The sequence below is a fragment of the Triturus cristatus genome, chromosome 5_1, assembly GCF_964204655.1.
Source record: "Triturus cristatus chromosome 5_1, aTriCri1.1, whole genome shotgun sequence".
NCBI classification, from domain to species: Eukaryota; Metazoa; Chordata; class Amphibia; order Caudata; family Salamandridae; genus Triturus; species Triturus cristatus.
The window spans coordinates 926,891,406-926,904,372 of record NC_140587.1 but is presented as its reverse complement, the minus strand read 5'-3'; the positions used below and the strand labels follow the sequence as shown (position 1 = coordinate 926,904,372).

The 12,967-nt window shown below is 41.7% G+C and overlaps 1 protein-coding gene across 3 annotated transcripts in view; it reads left to right on the top strand.

Moving 5' to 3' along the window:
- LOC146832689 (uncharacterized) overlaps positions 1-12,760 on the top strand; it is a 408,998-nt gene extending 396,238 nt beyond the window's left edge. For all 3 annotated transcript variants that reach the window (XM_085605966.1, XM_085605965.1, XM_085605967.1), the window contains 2 exons: positions 5,273-5,542; positions 11,269-12,760. In XM_085605966.1, coding sequence (XP_085462092.1) covers positions 5,273-5,542; positions 11,269-11,463 — 465 coding nt within the window. In that variant the 3' untranslated portion in view covers positions 11,464-12,760. The remainder of the gene's footprint in view (positions 1-5,272; positions 5,543-11,268) is intronic.
- The last annotated feature ends 207 nt before the right edge of the window (positions 12,761-12,967 follow it).

The following is a 12,967-nucleotide window of genomic DNA, read 5'->3' as shown; positions in this document are numbered from 1 at the left end:
GCCCTTTATGGTCTGTTATGCTGCAGCTTTCTCTCCTGTCTGTCCATTATGGTCAGCTAGCTACCATTGCCTCTTTCCCCTCTGTTCTCTGTTGTCCATGTGCATGGTCCTGTCCCCTCCCTATTGCTTTCTATGGATTGTTGTGCTGCACTCCCGTCCCGCATTCCCTGTGTGGTGTATTGTGCTGCTGCAAACCCTGATGCCTGCCCTGTAGGGTCAGTTTGGTGCACCTCTCCATGTCCCTCCTGTCCTCTGTTGTCCGAGTCCATGTCCCTGCCCCAATTTCTCCTGCCTACCATGATCCAATGTACCATACTTGCCAACATTTTGAACTTGGTAAGAGGGAGATTTTGAAAAAAAACTGGGGTATTGATTTTCCCCTTTGAGTTACATTGAAAAAGAGGAGATTGTAGACAGGAGACAGATCAAATAAAGCCCATTTGAGCTTAAAAACATTGGACGTTTCCTGGCTGAAACGGGTCTGTTGGCATGTATGGTTGTACTACCACTGCCTCTTCCTTCTGCCCACAATGCTCTATTATATTGCCACAGCCTCTCTTGCCAGTCCTGTATTGGTTTGTTGCCCCTGCCCCCCTTTCCTCTGCCCTCCATAGTCTGTTGTGCTGCCACTGCCCTTCCTGCCTGCCCAGTGTGGTAAAATTATTGCCTCTGCATTCTCCTACCTGCCTTCAATTTTCAGAGTCCATGCCCCTGGCCTCTGCCTCTCAACAGTATCCCAATGAACAACTAGATTGCTAACATTCTATATTTATTACAAAAGTGTGGAACGCCTGACGTCATCTTGATGTAATCAAAACAAATACCTTGAGCATTTCCTTTAGAAAGTACATATATGAGGGTCTTATTTGCATCAGAATTATGGTTAGTGCTCTAAAAAACTAAAATAAGGACATATTTTCTGAGTTTTCAAATAGCGACAAAGAACTTTTAAATTATTTGTAATCTTTATTTTTTTTATCCAGTTGACCACTTGATTAAATGTTGCACTTAGGGGAGAGGATGTGGTGTTACTTCCAGAGCTGCAGACTTTGCAACTGGGGAACCAGGTTGGAGTTTCTGCTTCAGCTCAGCATTCTGTGATTCTGGTCCAATCACTTAATCTCCCCATGTCTACAACCAAAATGAATTTGATCTTGTGTGATGTATCCAATGCTCATGTAAAGCACTCCAATACCTGACTAGTCTGCACTATATAAAACTGCAAGTATACAAAAAATAAGTGTTTTGCACACTTCTGTCATTGGGCTACATGCGGGCGATATTTGGGCTGCATTTGGGCTCTTTTGTCTCTGGTGGCCATCTTGGGAGTTTTATTTGTTATGAAGTTTCCTAATTTCCTCATTTACTGCAGTCTCCTCAGGAGGAAATGTTTTCAGTTGTTTACTTTGATTCCACCAAGAAGGTATTCAGATATGTGTCACATTTGCCATAAATTCTGAATGTTAGCACTCTAGTTGCTCATTAGATCACTGTAGTAAAGCTACTGCTCACCACGGAAGTCTGTTGCTGGTATTAAAAGTGCATGTTTCAGTCTGCATATCAGAATTTTTTTATGAAATAGAAGAGGATTTGAGAAGTCACTCAATGTGCCCTAATTTTTCTTTCTGCCGCACTAATCATAATTTCTATGGCAAAATGAACCCCTTCATTTTGTTCCTTTGTAAATTAAATGTTTTAAGAGTTACCACTTTATTCCAACCAAGATGGCTTCAGGTGTGCCATACGTTTGTCATAAGTAGGACTGTTAGCGCTCTAGTTGTTCTTTAGAACACTCTGGGAAGCTGCAGTAGAACACAAAGGAATCAACTGACAGTCTCTGCCCTTGTTGGATGTACATGTTTTACTGAGAATGTCAGACTTCATTCTCACATGACTGAGAAAGATAATGTGAATAATACAGAAAATATGCTCTCAGTTTAGCTTATAGATCACCTTCCAAACCTCTGTGGGAAAAGTATGAGAAAATAGTTTTCTCTCAAACATGATTCATGATATCACAGCAGAAGGCTTTTTCACATGGTAAAATCCCCTTAGAACACACCACAATTCCTAAAATGAGTATGGTACCATCAACACATGATTTATAAAGTAACTAAAGTCTTAAAACCTTCTATTAACTGCAATGCTTTTTAATGAGGTGCTATCATGTATATTGGTCCCAAGATGGCTGCCAACACTTCTTGGATGAAGTGCTGACAGCCAATCTGATCTCACGATGAGGTGTGGTTAGGCTCCGCCCAGATATATCTATCTTTTTAACTCTAATTTTCTCAGGAACTACTGAACGGATTTACACCATTTAAGCAAAAGGCACGAGTCTGAACTGAGGACTACCTCTTTGCCAAATTTGGTGTAATTCCGTTCAGCAGTTCGGGCTGTAGCTGCGTCAACAGGTCCTATGGGAAAATGCATGGGGAAAACGCGTTTTGGGACCCCCCTTTTTTCTCGGCCCCCCCCAGCTTGACGAATCACCGTGAAATTTTCCGGATAAGAGCGAACCGGAGCTGGCCAAAAGTTTGGAAAATTTCACGAAGATTCATCAATCGGCGCCAACGTTATTCCAAATAGAATGTTGCGGATTTCCTATGGAAAATAGGTCTTACCTATAACTACCTACTGGCGACTGCCAGTAGGTAATGTCTGTGCACCCTGAGACTCGACTGGATGCTCTGTGACTCATTTCCATTTTGCTCTATGAATAGCATGTGGCTTCAGTAGCTCTTTTTCTTTGATTTTGGGGTCATGCAGACTTTGAAGAAGTTTTAACAGTAGAAGAGGAAGCCTGTGAAGCCTTGAGCTTTTTTTAATGTAAAAAAAGCCCAGTGATTGCTTCTTTTCAGATAAGACTGCTTAGCCTTCTGATTTTCTTGTTACATCCTGTAATTTGATGCTTCTTCCTGGCTCTTTTTCAGTGACAAATACTGTTGAACATTCATAAGGTGTTTTGTATAAGCCATCTGTCTTTGGGTTCAAGATTCTCAAGTGGCATGTGTTGCTGGTCTACCTGAATGCTGGTATTGGTCCAAGAGTTCACCATGGTTGATGAGCTATATTTAAAGGTGATGCGATCCAAGGCACTTCAGATATGGTCACTATAGGGACTCTGTTTTTAGAAGATAAGACCTTGCATACATTGCTCAGTTCTGCATAGCAAAGCTAGACTTCAGGTTTGACAGGTGTTGTAGCGGGCACAGTGAGTGATACATCGTCACACTCAAGGTACTCTCTAAATATACCTTTGTAAATCTTTTTAGGTGATAATGTTGGATCAACCCTCTTTTCCTTGGGACACTTGTGACACTACAACAGTAATGGTGGATGGCCAATTCCATGCAACACTGTTCATACCTCTTCTTCATCTTGCCCACCTTTTGCTGGCTCATAATCATCCTACTTGACAAGCTTGTAGAGTGAATAGTCAGTTTGTCCTTCAGGCGGTTTGATGGTTTTGGTCACATTTTTGGGAGAAAAAGGGTATTTTCCATTCTGATCAAAACCATCTTAGGTTAATGGTTCAGGTGCCTTTTTTTGTTGGGGCAGTTTTTTGGTATACAATGTGAATAATATTTGTGATTAACAAAGATATGATTTGAAAGTCCATTATATAGAAGCAGCTTATGCAGGGTTTGGACGGCTTCAGTCTCACTCGTGTAGTCCCTCATTTGCAGAGTAAATTGCACTCTTTTGGTTCATTCTACACCTCTTCCTTGCAGGGATCTTGGTTGGTCCAAACACAGACATATCTTTGTTCTTTCTACAGGACATACTTCCTGCTGTCTGGCCTGAGCCCGGTTATGCCAGGTTCTGATGGAAATTTTTCACACACTCTTTTCTTGTGAACTGGCGTTCTTTACCGTAGACTTCTTTTCTTTAGGTTACTTTTTCCATTTGGGAATGTGAAGTCATTTTTGTTTTTCTGCTGACAATGAGCTTATGGAACAAATGTCCATGAATTTGGCTCTCCGCATGCTAGGCCACAACTTTGCTATGGAGTTCTTTCCAGCCCGGGTCAATTTATCCTGCATGGTATCCAAATTAGTTGTTTTGGAGTGCAAAGTTTTTCACACCTCCCTTAAGTGTTTGTTCTCCTGTACTAAGAAGGAGGCTCCTGTAGGGTTGTATGAAGCATAAGGGTTGTCTCATGTCACTGGCAGAATAAGTCTGCACAATGAGTACTGCAAAAAGCATATGGATGCACAGTGGAGAGCCGTTAATGCTTGATGTAATCTCAAAGTAAAAACTGGTATAAGGAAGATGGAGGAGCTAGTAATGATCCAACAGTAGTCTTCTCCAAGTCTTCCTGTTGTGTATCCTATGTTCCCTCTTGCCAACTTTCCTTCATTTTGTTCACGTATCCTGCATCTGGATCTTTGCAGTATCAGGAAGTGGAAGCAAAAATGACACAAAAGTGTTTTTATTCAAAGGAAAGAGACACAGAGAAGTTCTTATAACTGTAAAAGAAAGGGTCTCTTTTTGGCCAAAGAAGAAAGAAGGAGTTGGATGTGCTACTAAACAAATGCTTTTGAGGTCTATGGCCATTTTAACACAGTCTGCTGCAGTTTACAGTTACTAGGTATTCCCAACCTGATGACAGGGAATGATTCATCATGTTATTATATAAAAGATACCGGCGCTGGAGAACTGGTTTTACAGGTAACTAATTTCTCATTTGACAAGAAGCCCCCGACACTGGCTTTAGTATTTCCAAAGTAAACAATCTGTGTAGACCACACACGCTTTTTTAATATATCACATCACTTGTTTTCGATGAAGGCATATGCAGCATCTATTTCCATACGTTATCTTAGAGTGCCTGTAAATATTGGAAGCTGCACAGTCAGTAAATCAAATGTGAGTTTTTGCTCCAAAATTAGCAGAGAGTCAATTGCTGGGCACTGAGTGAAGTCTTAGTTGGCAAGACAATCAGGTATTACAACTGGATTTACTATTGAGATATGTCCTGCAGAGCACACTGTATCTGGCAGATAATAAAAATCAACTCCGAAGTAAGTATGGATGCAGCAGAAATGTCTAAAGAAGACCACATCTTGGGGAAGAGATATATGCATTTGCAGATATCTTGTAAATGATCTAAGCATAGGAACCGATGAGGTGAAATGTATCTTCATATATCACACTTACTTTAGAACCTGATTGTTTGCAGGTTTTTTTCTTTTATACTCCTTGAACATGCAACCTTGCATTTGGACAATGACAAATAATGCTTTAATAACACATATTTTTGTTGCAGTGGCAGACACTAAGTGAAATAGACATCCCTGCAGACAAGCAAGCAGCTTGTGATGAGGTTTTCCAAAATGAACACGAAGCTTACTGCCTGTACGAAGCTGTGAAATTTCTAATGCTGAGCAAAGCCATTGATTTATATAATGACAACCTGGAGGGGAAAGAAATACCAATGTTCTCCTGGTTGCTTTTTGCACGCAACACCTCTAGTAATCCTCAGGAGTTTATGGAGAACCACTTGAATCAAGTGGGATACACAGGAGGCCTTGAACAGGTAAGGCTTATCCATCTTTTCGTGGTTGGTATTTGGGTCAAAGAGTTTTTTAACTGAGGTTTATTTTTTGTCACTTAACTGCTGGTTGCCATGCATGATATTATAGTGAGCAATCATTTTACTACAACAGCATAGTCTGCTGTCCTCCTCTCCTACCTTCACAACCAAGGGAAAAGTGGTGCATGCAGCCTGGAGCAGCATCCTACTTTTACAGCCGATTGAGAACACTGCTGCGCGCAGCCTGAATCTGGGATCTTACCATATCATCTGATTGGTAACACAGTGGAATGCAGGCAGGATCCTAGCTTCACAACTCATTGGGAGTACTGTGGAATGCAGCCTGAATCAGGATGCAGGTATTGGCTTTCCCATGAAATTTAAATACACCTTCAAATTGATTTATATGTGCCCATCTAAAATGAAGCATCTTCTCCTCTGAGATAGGCTTCTCATATCTTTCTTTATTGGATGCAGCTACAATAATTAAGACGCAGGTGTAACCTAAGTTTTCTATGTGCTACGAAATGTAACCACTGAAGGTACCAATTCTGTTTTTCAAATAATTAGAAATAACTTCAGAGGATTACAGTGGAGTAAAAGGATTCTAGTATTCATGGACTAATTATATAGTTTGCAGCATAGTAGGGGACAAGGCATACCTGCCCTCCAATATTCCTACTGGGCTGCACATCATGCTAAAATGAATGTCTGAGCAAAGTCAAGTAGGGAATAACCTATTAGACCCACTCTTGATTGAAACCTAATGATCAGATTGTAGAAATTGATCTAGCTGAGAATATTCAAAATGGCAGACCTGTGGCCGAAAGGGGTACTAAAACCATTTACTCAACTTCATATAGAATATACCACCCAAACCTGTTTCCTGGGTAGCCACTAATACCAAGATGTGTCATTAGGATCCAGCTGCTGTCATTGTACATCCTCCATTTGAAGCCAGTTGGGGGTAGCAGGAAGGCAATTTGAGCCTCATACGCTATGGTTGGTTGGTTGATATCTTGCCACAGGACCCGCTTAAAGTTTTCTGATAGTAGACTAAAAATAGAGGAAATTGAGCAATATTGTAAATTTGAACCAGAAGGCATACCACACACTAGCGACAGATGCTTCTGATATTTTGTGACATGTTCAGCTGAGAAGGACCTGGGTACGAATAATTCATGAACAGATATAAATCTCTGAATTAGGAATTTTCTTACCTTTGATGTTGGAAATTTTGGAAATCCAGGCTGCGCAATTAAAGTGTAGTGGTTTGGGATCAACAACATTCATGCAAAGCCCAGTGTGTGTTTGTCACACAAACCTCGACACATCTTCAAACTAATCCTAGCAAAGAGTTTCATTGTTAAAAAATCAGCTCTTGTAGTTTTGTCTGTGCCTGTTTTGGAATGGCTTGACTCACTAAAAGCATTTCATTAAGGGGTAGGTGGCACTCGCGGAATTTGACTTTGCAGAATTCCATGGAGTTACACAACTCTGTGTAGTTCTGACCATGAACAGTCGCGACCACTGCATTGTAAAAATCTCACCAGTTGCCATCCTAGCAACTGGAAAACACGCTAGGGGATGCCAAATCTAGATTGTCCTCCCCAGCGTACCTTTCTGGAGCCTCAAGCCAGAAAAAATTCTGTGGAACTTGTCCGGAACTCAACATTTATACAAGAGTAAAGCGGAATCGGCAAAATTCTGTCAATTCCGCAGGTGGAAATGAATATTCTGCCCACCCCTAATTTCAATGATTAATTGGATCAGGTCAAGCCAGTATAGTAGGGAAATGTGTCCACTGGATAAAGGATGTTGGCCAAAGCTACATTTTACTTGACTTTTACAGCTTACCAGCTAAACCTTCAATTGCGTAAGCATTCCATTAGTTGCCTTACACAAGGAGGAGGAGATTGGGAGAGGTAGCGGGACTCCAATTCCTAGCGTGCGCTAGTTTTTCTTCCACCAATCGCTGTTGGACAAATGGTGGCCCTGACAGAGGCCTTTCCTAATTAAGACCAGATTACCAGATTTTTCAGTCAGATTCCTTAGCCAAGATTTGGACAGATCCCTCCAGTCTTCTTCATTTACATTCAGGTGCCAAAGAGAAGTGGTGATAGTGCCAGTTATTTTGCTTTCTGCAGAATCGTCCACAAATATCACAGAGCTAGTAATGGCCTTTGTAGTGTTGGATTCTCTTCTCCTTACAGCAAGTTTGGGATTACTTGTCCTCGCGGAACGACCTATGTTATGTGAGCCTTGTTGTAACAAAGAAAAAGCCAAAAGTGGACAAACCCTTACTCACGTCATGGTCTGCTTCATCATTGGGCTTTTCAACTGTCTTCCAGGACATTTTTACATTATTCCCTTGAGAGACAGCTGGATTTCTGCGCTTATGCCACACCATACAAAGCCCATGGCAGCATAGAAAAACACCTTGATGATGCAGCCCATCACAGGGCATACAGAGAAAATCTGTATTTCTGAAGGCTGCCAAAGATACTTTTTGTAGCACCAGTAACCATGGTGCCACAATAGTCAAGCTATTTTCTTCTCACTAGGGTCCCTAAGTTCATGATCCCTCAGAACCTCCGTGATATTAACGCCTTCTGTCACTTTCCTGGTGTGGTGTCGTTACGTACGCTTTTCTAACCGCTTTAGAACATACCTGGTGTTAGAAATGGGGTTCCTGGTTGGCTTAAGGATGCAGCCAGGCCAGGCAGGAATCCCCACCAGCTAGATACACACTTAAAGATAACCTGTGCACACCCTTTGGTTGCTTGGCACAGAGCAGTCCAGCTCATCTAAAGCAGCAACATGTAAACTATTTGTGCAACACACAGTAACACAATAAATACACCACAAAAAGACTCAACACAGGTTTAGAATAATAGAGAATATTTAGCTGAGTAAAACCAGACCAAAACAAGAAAAATCCAATAAGTAGAAGTCGAGAAATTAATTGTTAAAAGTAAATGCGGAAACTGTGCTTAGAAGTCACTGGCGATCAAAAGGTTACTTGACGTCGCGAGGGACCGGTGCAAATCCATAGTTCGAGCCAACTGCGATGAAAGGCAGGCCAGCTACAGAACCCACGCAGGGCCCGCTGAGAACGTACCTTGGATGGAGCAAAGCATTGACGCTCAGGGCACCATGCTTTAATCTTTTCTATGTAGTTTGGATCCTGCATTGTCATCGAGCTTCACTGAGGTGAAGGCAATGCGTTGTCATCGAGCCATGCAGAGAGTCATCATTTGGCTGCGCAGGCTGTAAAATTGCTGTCGTCTAACAGCCTCAGCGTCGAAGGGCAATGCGTCTGTACTGATCGGCGCAAAGGTGACAGTGTATTAGTTTTGTAGCAAACCAGCTGCAGAATCCACTTCTGAGACACAGAACTTGGAGAGGGCACCAGAGGCAAGTGTAGGACTCACAGAAGGCAGAGTCCAGCAGCATCAGCAGAATTACAGGAAGTCTTTTGTTTCCATGAGACTTCAGAAAATAGGAGGCTAGCCAGCAAGCCCTTGGAAATCACTTGGAGGAGGGAAGGCAGAGTCTAGCTCTCCTTCAGCTGATTCAGGGATCAGCAGGGAAACAAGCAAAAAAGCAGTCTTTCCAGATGAGCAGTCCAGTTGAGTCCTTAAGGCAGCACAACCGTCCTTCTGACAGAGGTTCAGTTCAAGATCCTTGTGCATTTCAGAGAGTTGTTTTGAAGTCATCCCCTACATCAAAGGGACCCAGTACTTGTACATAAAAGTGCCTTTGATGTAGGATATGACTTCAAAACAGCTCTCTGAAATGCTCGAGGATCTCTTTCAACCACGTCCTGTTTGTCAGGCCATCTGTGGAAGTGGGTTGGGGGGGCATCAGTGCTTTGGGTGTGGACAGGACACTACCTATTGAAGGTTAAATAATAATGATACATTTATAAAGCGCAACAGCTACCTCAGACAGAGGTGTCCCAGCGCTATAGCAGGCAAGCAGGAGAGATAATTTGCCGGGGATCTTGCGCTGGCTGAATAGCCAGGTCTTCAGCGCTTGAACTCAAATTCAGATTGGATTAGGCGAAGTTTAACCGGAAGAGAGTTCCATAATTTGGTTACAACCACCGTAAAAGATCTACCCCCAGTGCGTGCCTTTGCGTTTCGAGGTACGCAAAGCAAATTCTGGGAGTTCGAACTTAATGAGCGTTTTTGTTGATAGGGGCGAATTTGTTTACTAATATAGCTGGGACAATTGCCTCTCAGAGCCCTGAAAGCTACAGTCAAGGCCTTGAATTCTATCCGTTTTGTTACAAGAAGCCATTTAATATGCGGAGAGATGTGTTGTCTAAAAGGTACTCATCTGATCAATCTCGCAGCCGCGTTTTTAACCCATCTGCAATCTCTTAATCAGATATGCACGCAGCCCCAGGTAAAGACTATTCGCATAGTCCAACCTCGATGTCACAGATGCATGAACAATGGTTCTGCGGCAACTCTCCGGTATTAAGTGTGGACATTTTCTCAGGCTTCTTAGTATACCGAAGCAAGAGGATGCAATGTACCGTACTTGGGTTGTGAACGTGAGGTCGGATTCCAATTTTACTCCCAGTTTTTTTGCCGTGGTTGAAGGGCAGGGGGACTTCCATTTCCGCCGGCCACCACAGTACAGCCGACAGGGGGGTGCCTTGCCAAAAAACAGGACCTCCGTTTTCTCTGCGTTAAGCTTTAATTTATTATTGTTCAACCAGCTGGAGATGTCCTTGAGACATACCCTTATTCTGGAGATGGAGCTAACTGAGTGGTCCTTGAAGGAGACTACCAACTGGGTATTGTCCGTGTAGGAAATAGCTTTTATTTCCCATTTGGCAATGAGCGAGAAGAGGGGAGCCAGATATACCTTGAACAGTAAAGGGCTCAAAGAGCGATCCATGAGAATGCAGATGAGCACTCAGAATCCAGATGAGCCTGACCTTACACATCCCCAACCTGCACAGCCTCACTTACCAGCCAACTCGTTATGGCATATGACAAACCGAAATCCACCTGAGCATATCTCAAGCCTTATACAATCCCCACAGGTCTCGCACATGTACACCAATTGAAGAAAGCACCTGAGAGATGGACTCCATCTTAAATGAATTACCACTGCAGCTGAATTGCCGTACCCAACTCAGAATACAACACTTGGAGGAAGCAAAGCAGTAAACTTACATTGGATCAGATTGGACTTTAACTATACTCTGAATTTGACACGTGTTACCAATCCCATTCCACTCTTTTGATAACTAAATTCATCCATGATACAGTAATAAGTAACTCCACACACTCCCTCTTTTCATCCTCACTACACCACCTAAAATAGATGGGAACATTGTTTGGGGATAAATGTTTCTAACACTAGACTCATTTTAATCAGTCGTTTATGCACAAACCGCTAATCCATGTAATTGGTAAATCACAAGCAATTCTTCTGACACACCTGGGATGCTAAATTTGAAAACTCTGTAAAACACTTTTAAATAAGTAAAATATATTCACCAAATTTCAAGTAACAAATAGCATAATTGTTAATGGGGTACATAGCGTTTACAGAATGTTGATTTCAAGGAATAATTTTCATGGTGATTTTTTTTATGGTCTGTATAAAACATTTTGAATGCCCATTTCTCCAGACCAATTACTCAGTTTGTCACTTTCGAACTGTTATTGTTGGTAAAATAAACAGTTTTATTTTTTCCATCCTAGGTGGAAATGTTCCTTCTCGGATACACAGTGCAGCACACAATCAAGGTGTATCGACTTTACAAACATTATACAGAGGAATTCATAACTCTTTACCCCAACGATCAGGTAGACTGGCCTGTGGTATCCCTTATAACTGAGGATGATCGGCACTACAATGTCCCAGTCGGAATTCAGACGCAAGAATTGGAAACATGATTTACTCCTGAAAATAAACACCTCTACTTTTTTTTGTCCAAACCCAAATTGATTAAAGTGCACTGTACCCTCTTCATTGATGTGGATGCTAAAATAGCCATTAACAAGTGGAACACTGATGCTGTGCATGACCTTCATTTCAAACCTTTAATGTTTAATGATTCCAGTTTCCTCTGACGTTGTTTCACCCCAACTAGGATGAGCAACATCACAGCATACAAAAATAATTTAAGAATACAAAGATTCAGACATTTTCAAAGAATCTAGTTTGGAAAATGATTTTTGCAGTGTTGAACGATCTTGAAGTTCAGTATGGTATGAATTGTGGCAAGGGTAAATTTCTATTGAGCATCATTTTTGAGCTGGTGAAATCTTCCTCATCCGTTATTCCTCTTACCCTCACTTAAGCACAAATTTCCTTTGATGGATATGCCAGACGCCATGATCTTAAGTACAGTTATGGTGTTTGTGATCTTGTACTGAAAGTTGATCCTTTGTGTGAGTGGGATCCGTATCTAAAGTGTTTAGGTGCCCAGGTTGTATCCAGTGGAAGTTGTTTGCAAAGGTCAGCTATATTTAATATCTGCTATATATAACAGTGGTTATAAGGTTCCCTTATCAATAGGAAATTTTCTTTCATCGTTAATGGCTCCGCTGCTGCTGTCATGCTAAACTGCAGAGTCCTTGTGCTGGCATGGTAAACTGCTGAGTCCCACAGGATGGCACATTCCGTGGCTACTATTCTTGTTTCTTCGCACATTTGTTCTGCGCTGAAGCATTGAATCTCTGTTTCTACTTCTGTGAGGATGTTCAATAGTTACTAGCCCGTCATAGAATCAGTTTTAAGATCTTGATGTTACTCTCAGAACCTTTTGCAGTAGCCTTGTAGAAGATATAAGCATTTCTTAGGCTCTCCTGAGGAGTCGCTTTTTCTGGTGACCATATAATTCGTTTTTACCATCTTACTGCAGAATGTCCTGCTTTCATTCTCAGTATTCAGTTCTTACTGTTCAGACAGAACAAAAATACTCCATTTTGGTACCAACTTTCAGTGTTGAGGCTTTTCAGGTAAGGTATTAGGAAGATCGCAAGTAATTTATTGTATTTATGTACTGTACATCTTTAGGACACATGGGTTTCAGTCCTAGATAGATCAGATGTTGACTCGGATGCTTTCTCGTGCAGCAGGTCCTCTTCCTGCTCAAGTAGTATGTTTTATTTCCATGCACAGCCAATGATACTTGATATTAACACCAAAGGCATGAAGAATGTGAATTAAATACCTGGTTCTCTCTTGTTTGTGTTGTTTGTCTCATTTGTTGGTCATAGTGCACTGCTGGTCCTCGTGTCTGCGCTTGAATTCTCTTTGCAGTGTTAACTCAGCCCACCGGCACTCATTTTTGGGGACAGGCACTTCTTTTCCTCATCCGACATTTACTGAGAGCAAGAGAGGGAAAAACAAACAAATTGATAAGTCTGTCAGAAAAAGAAGGGACCTGCAAGA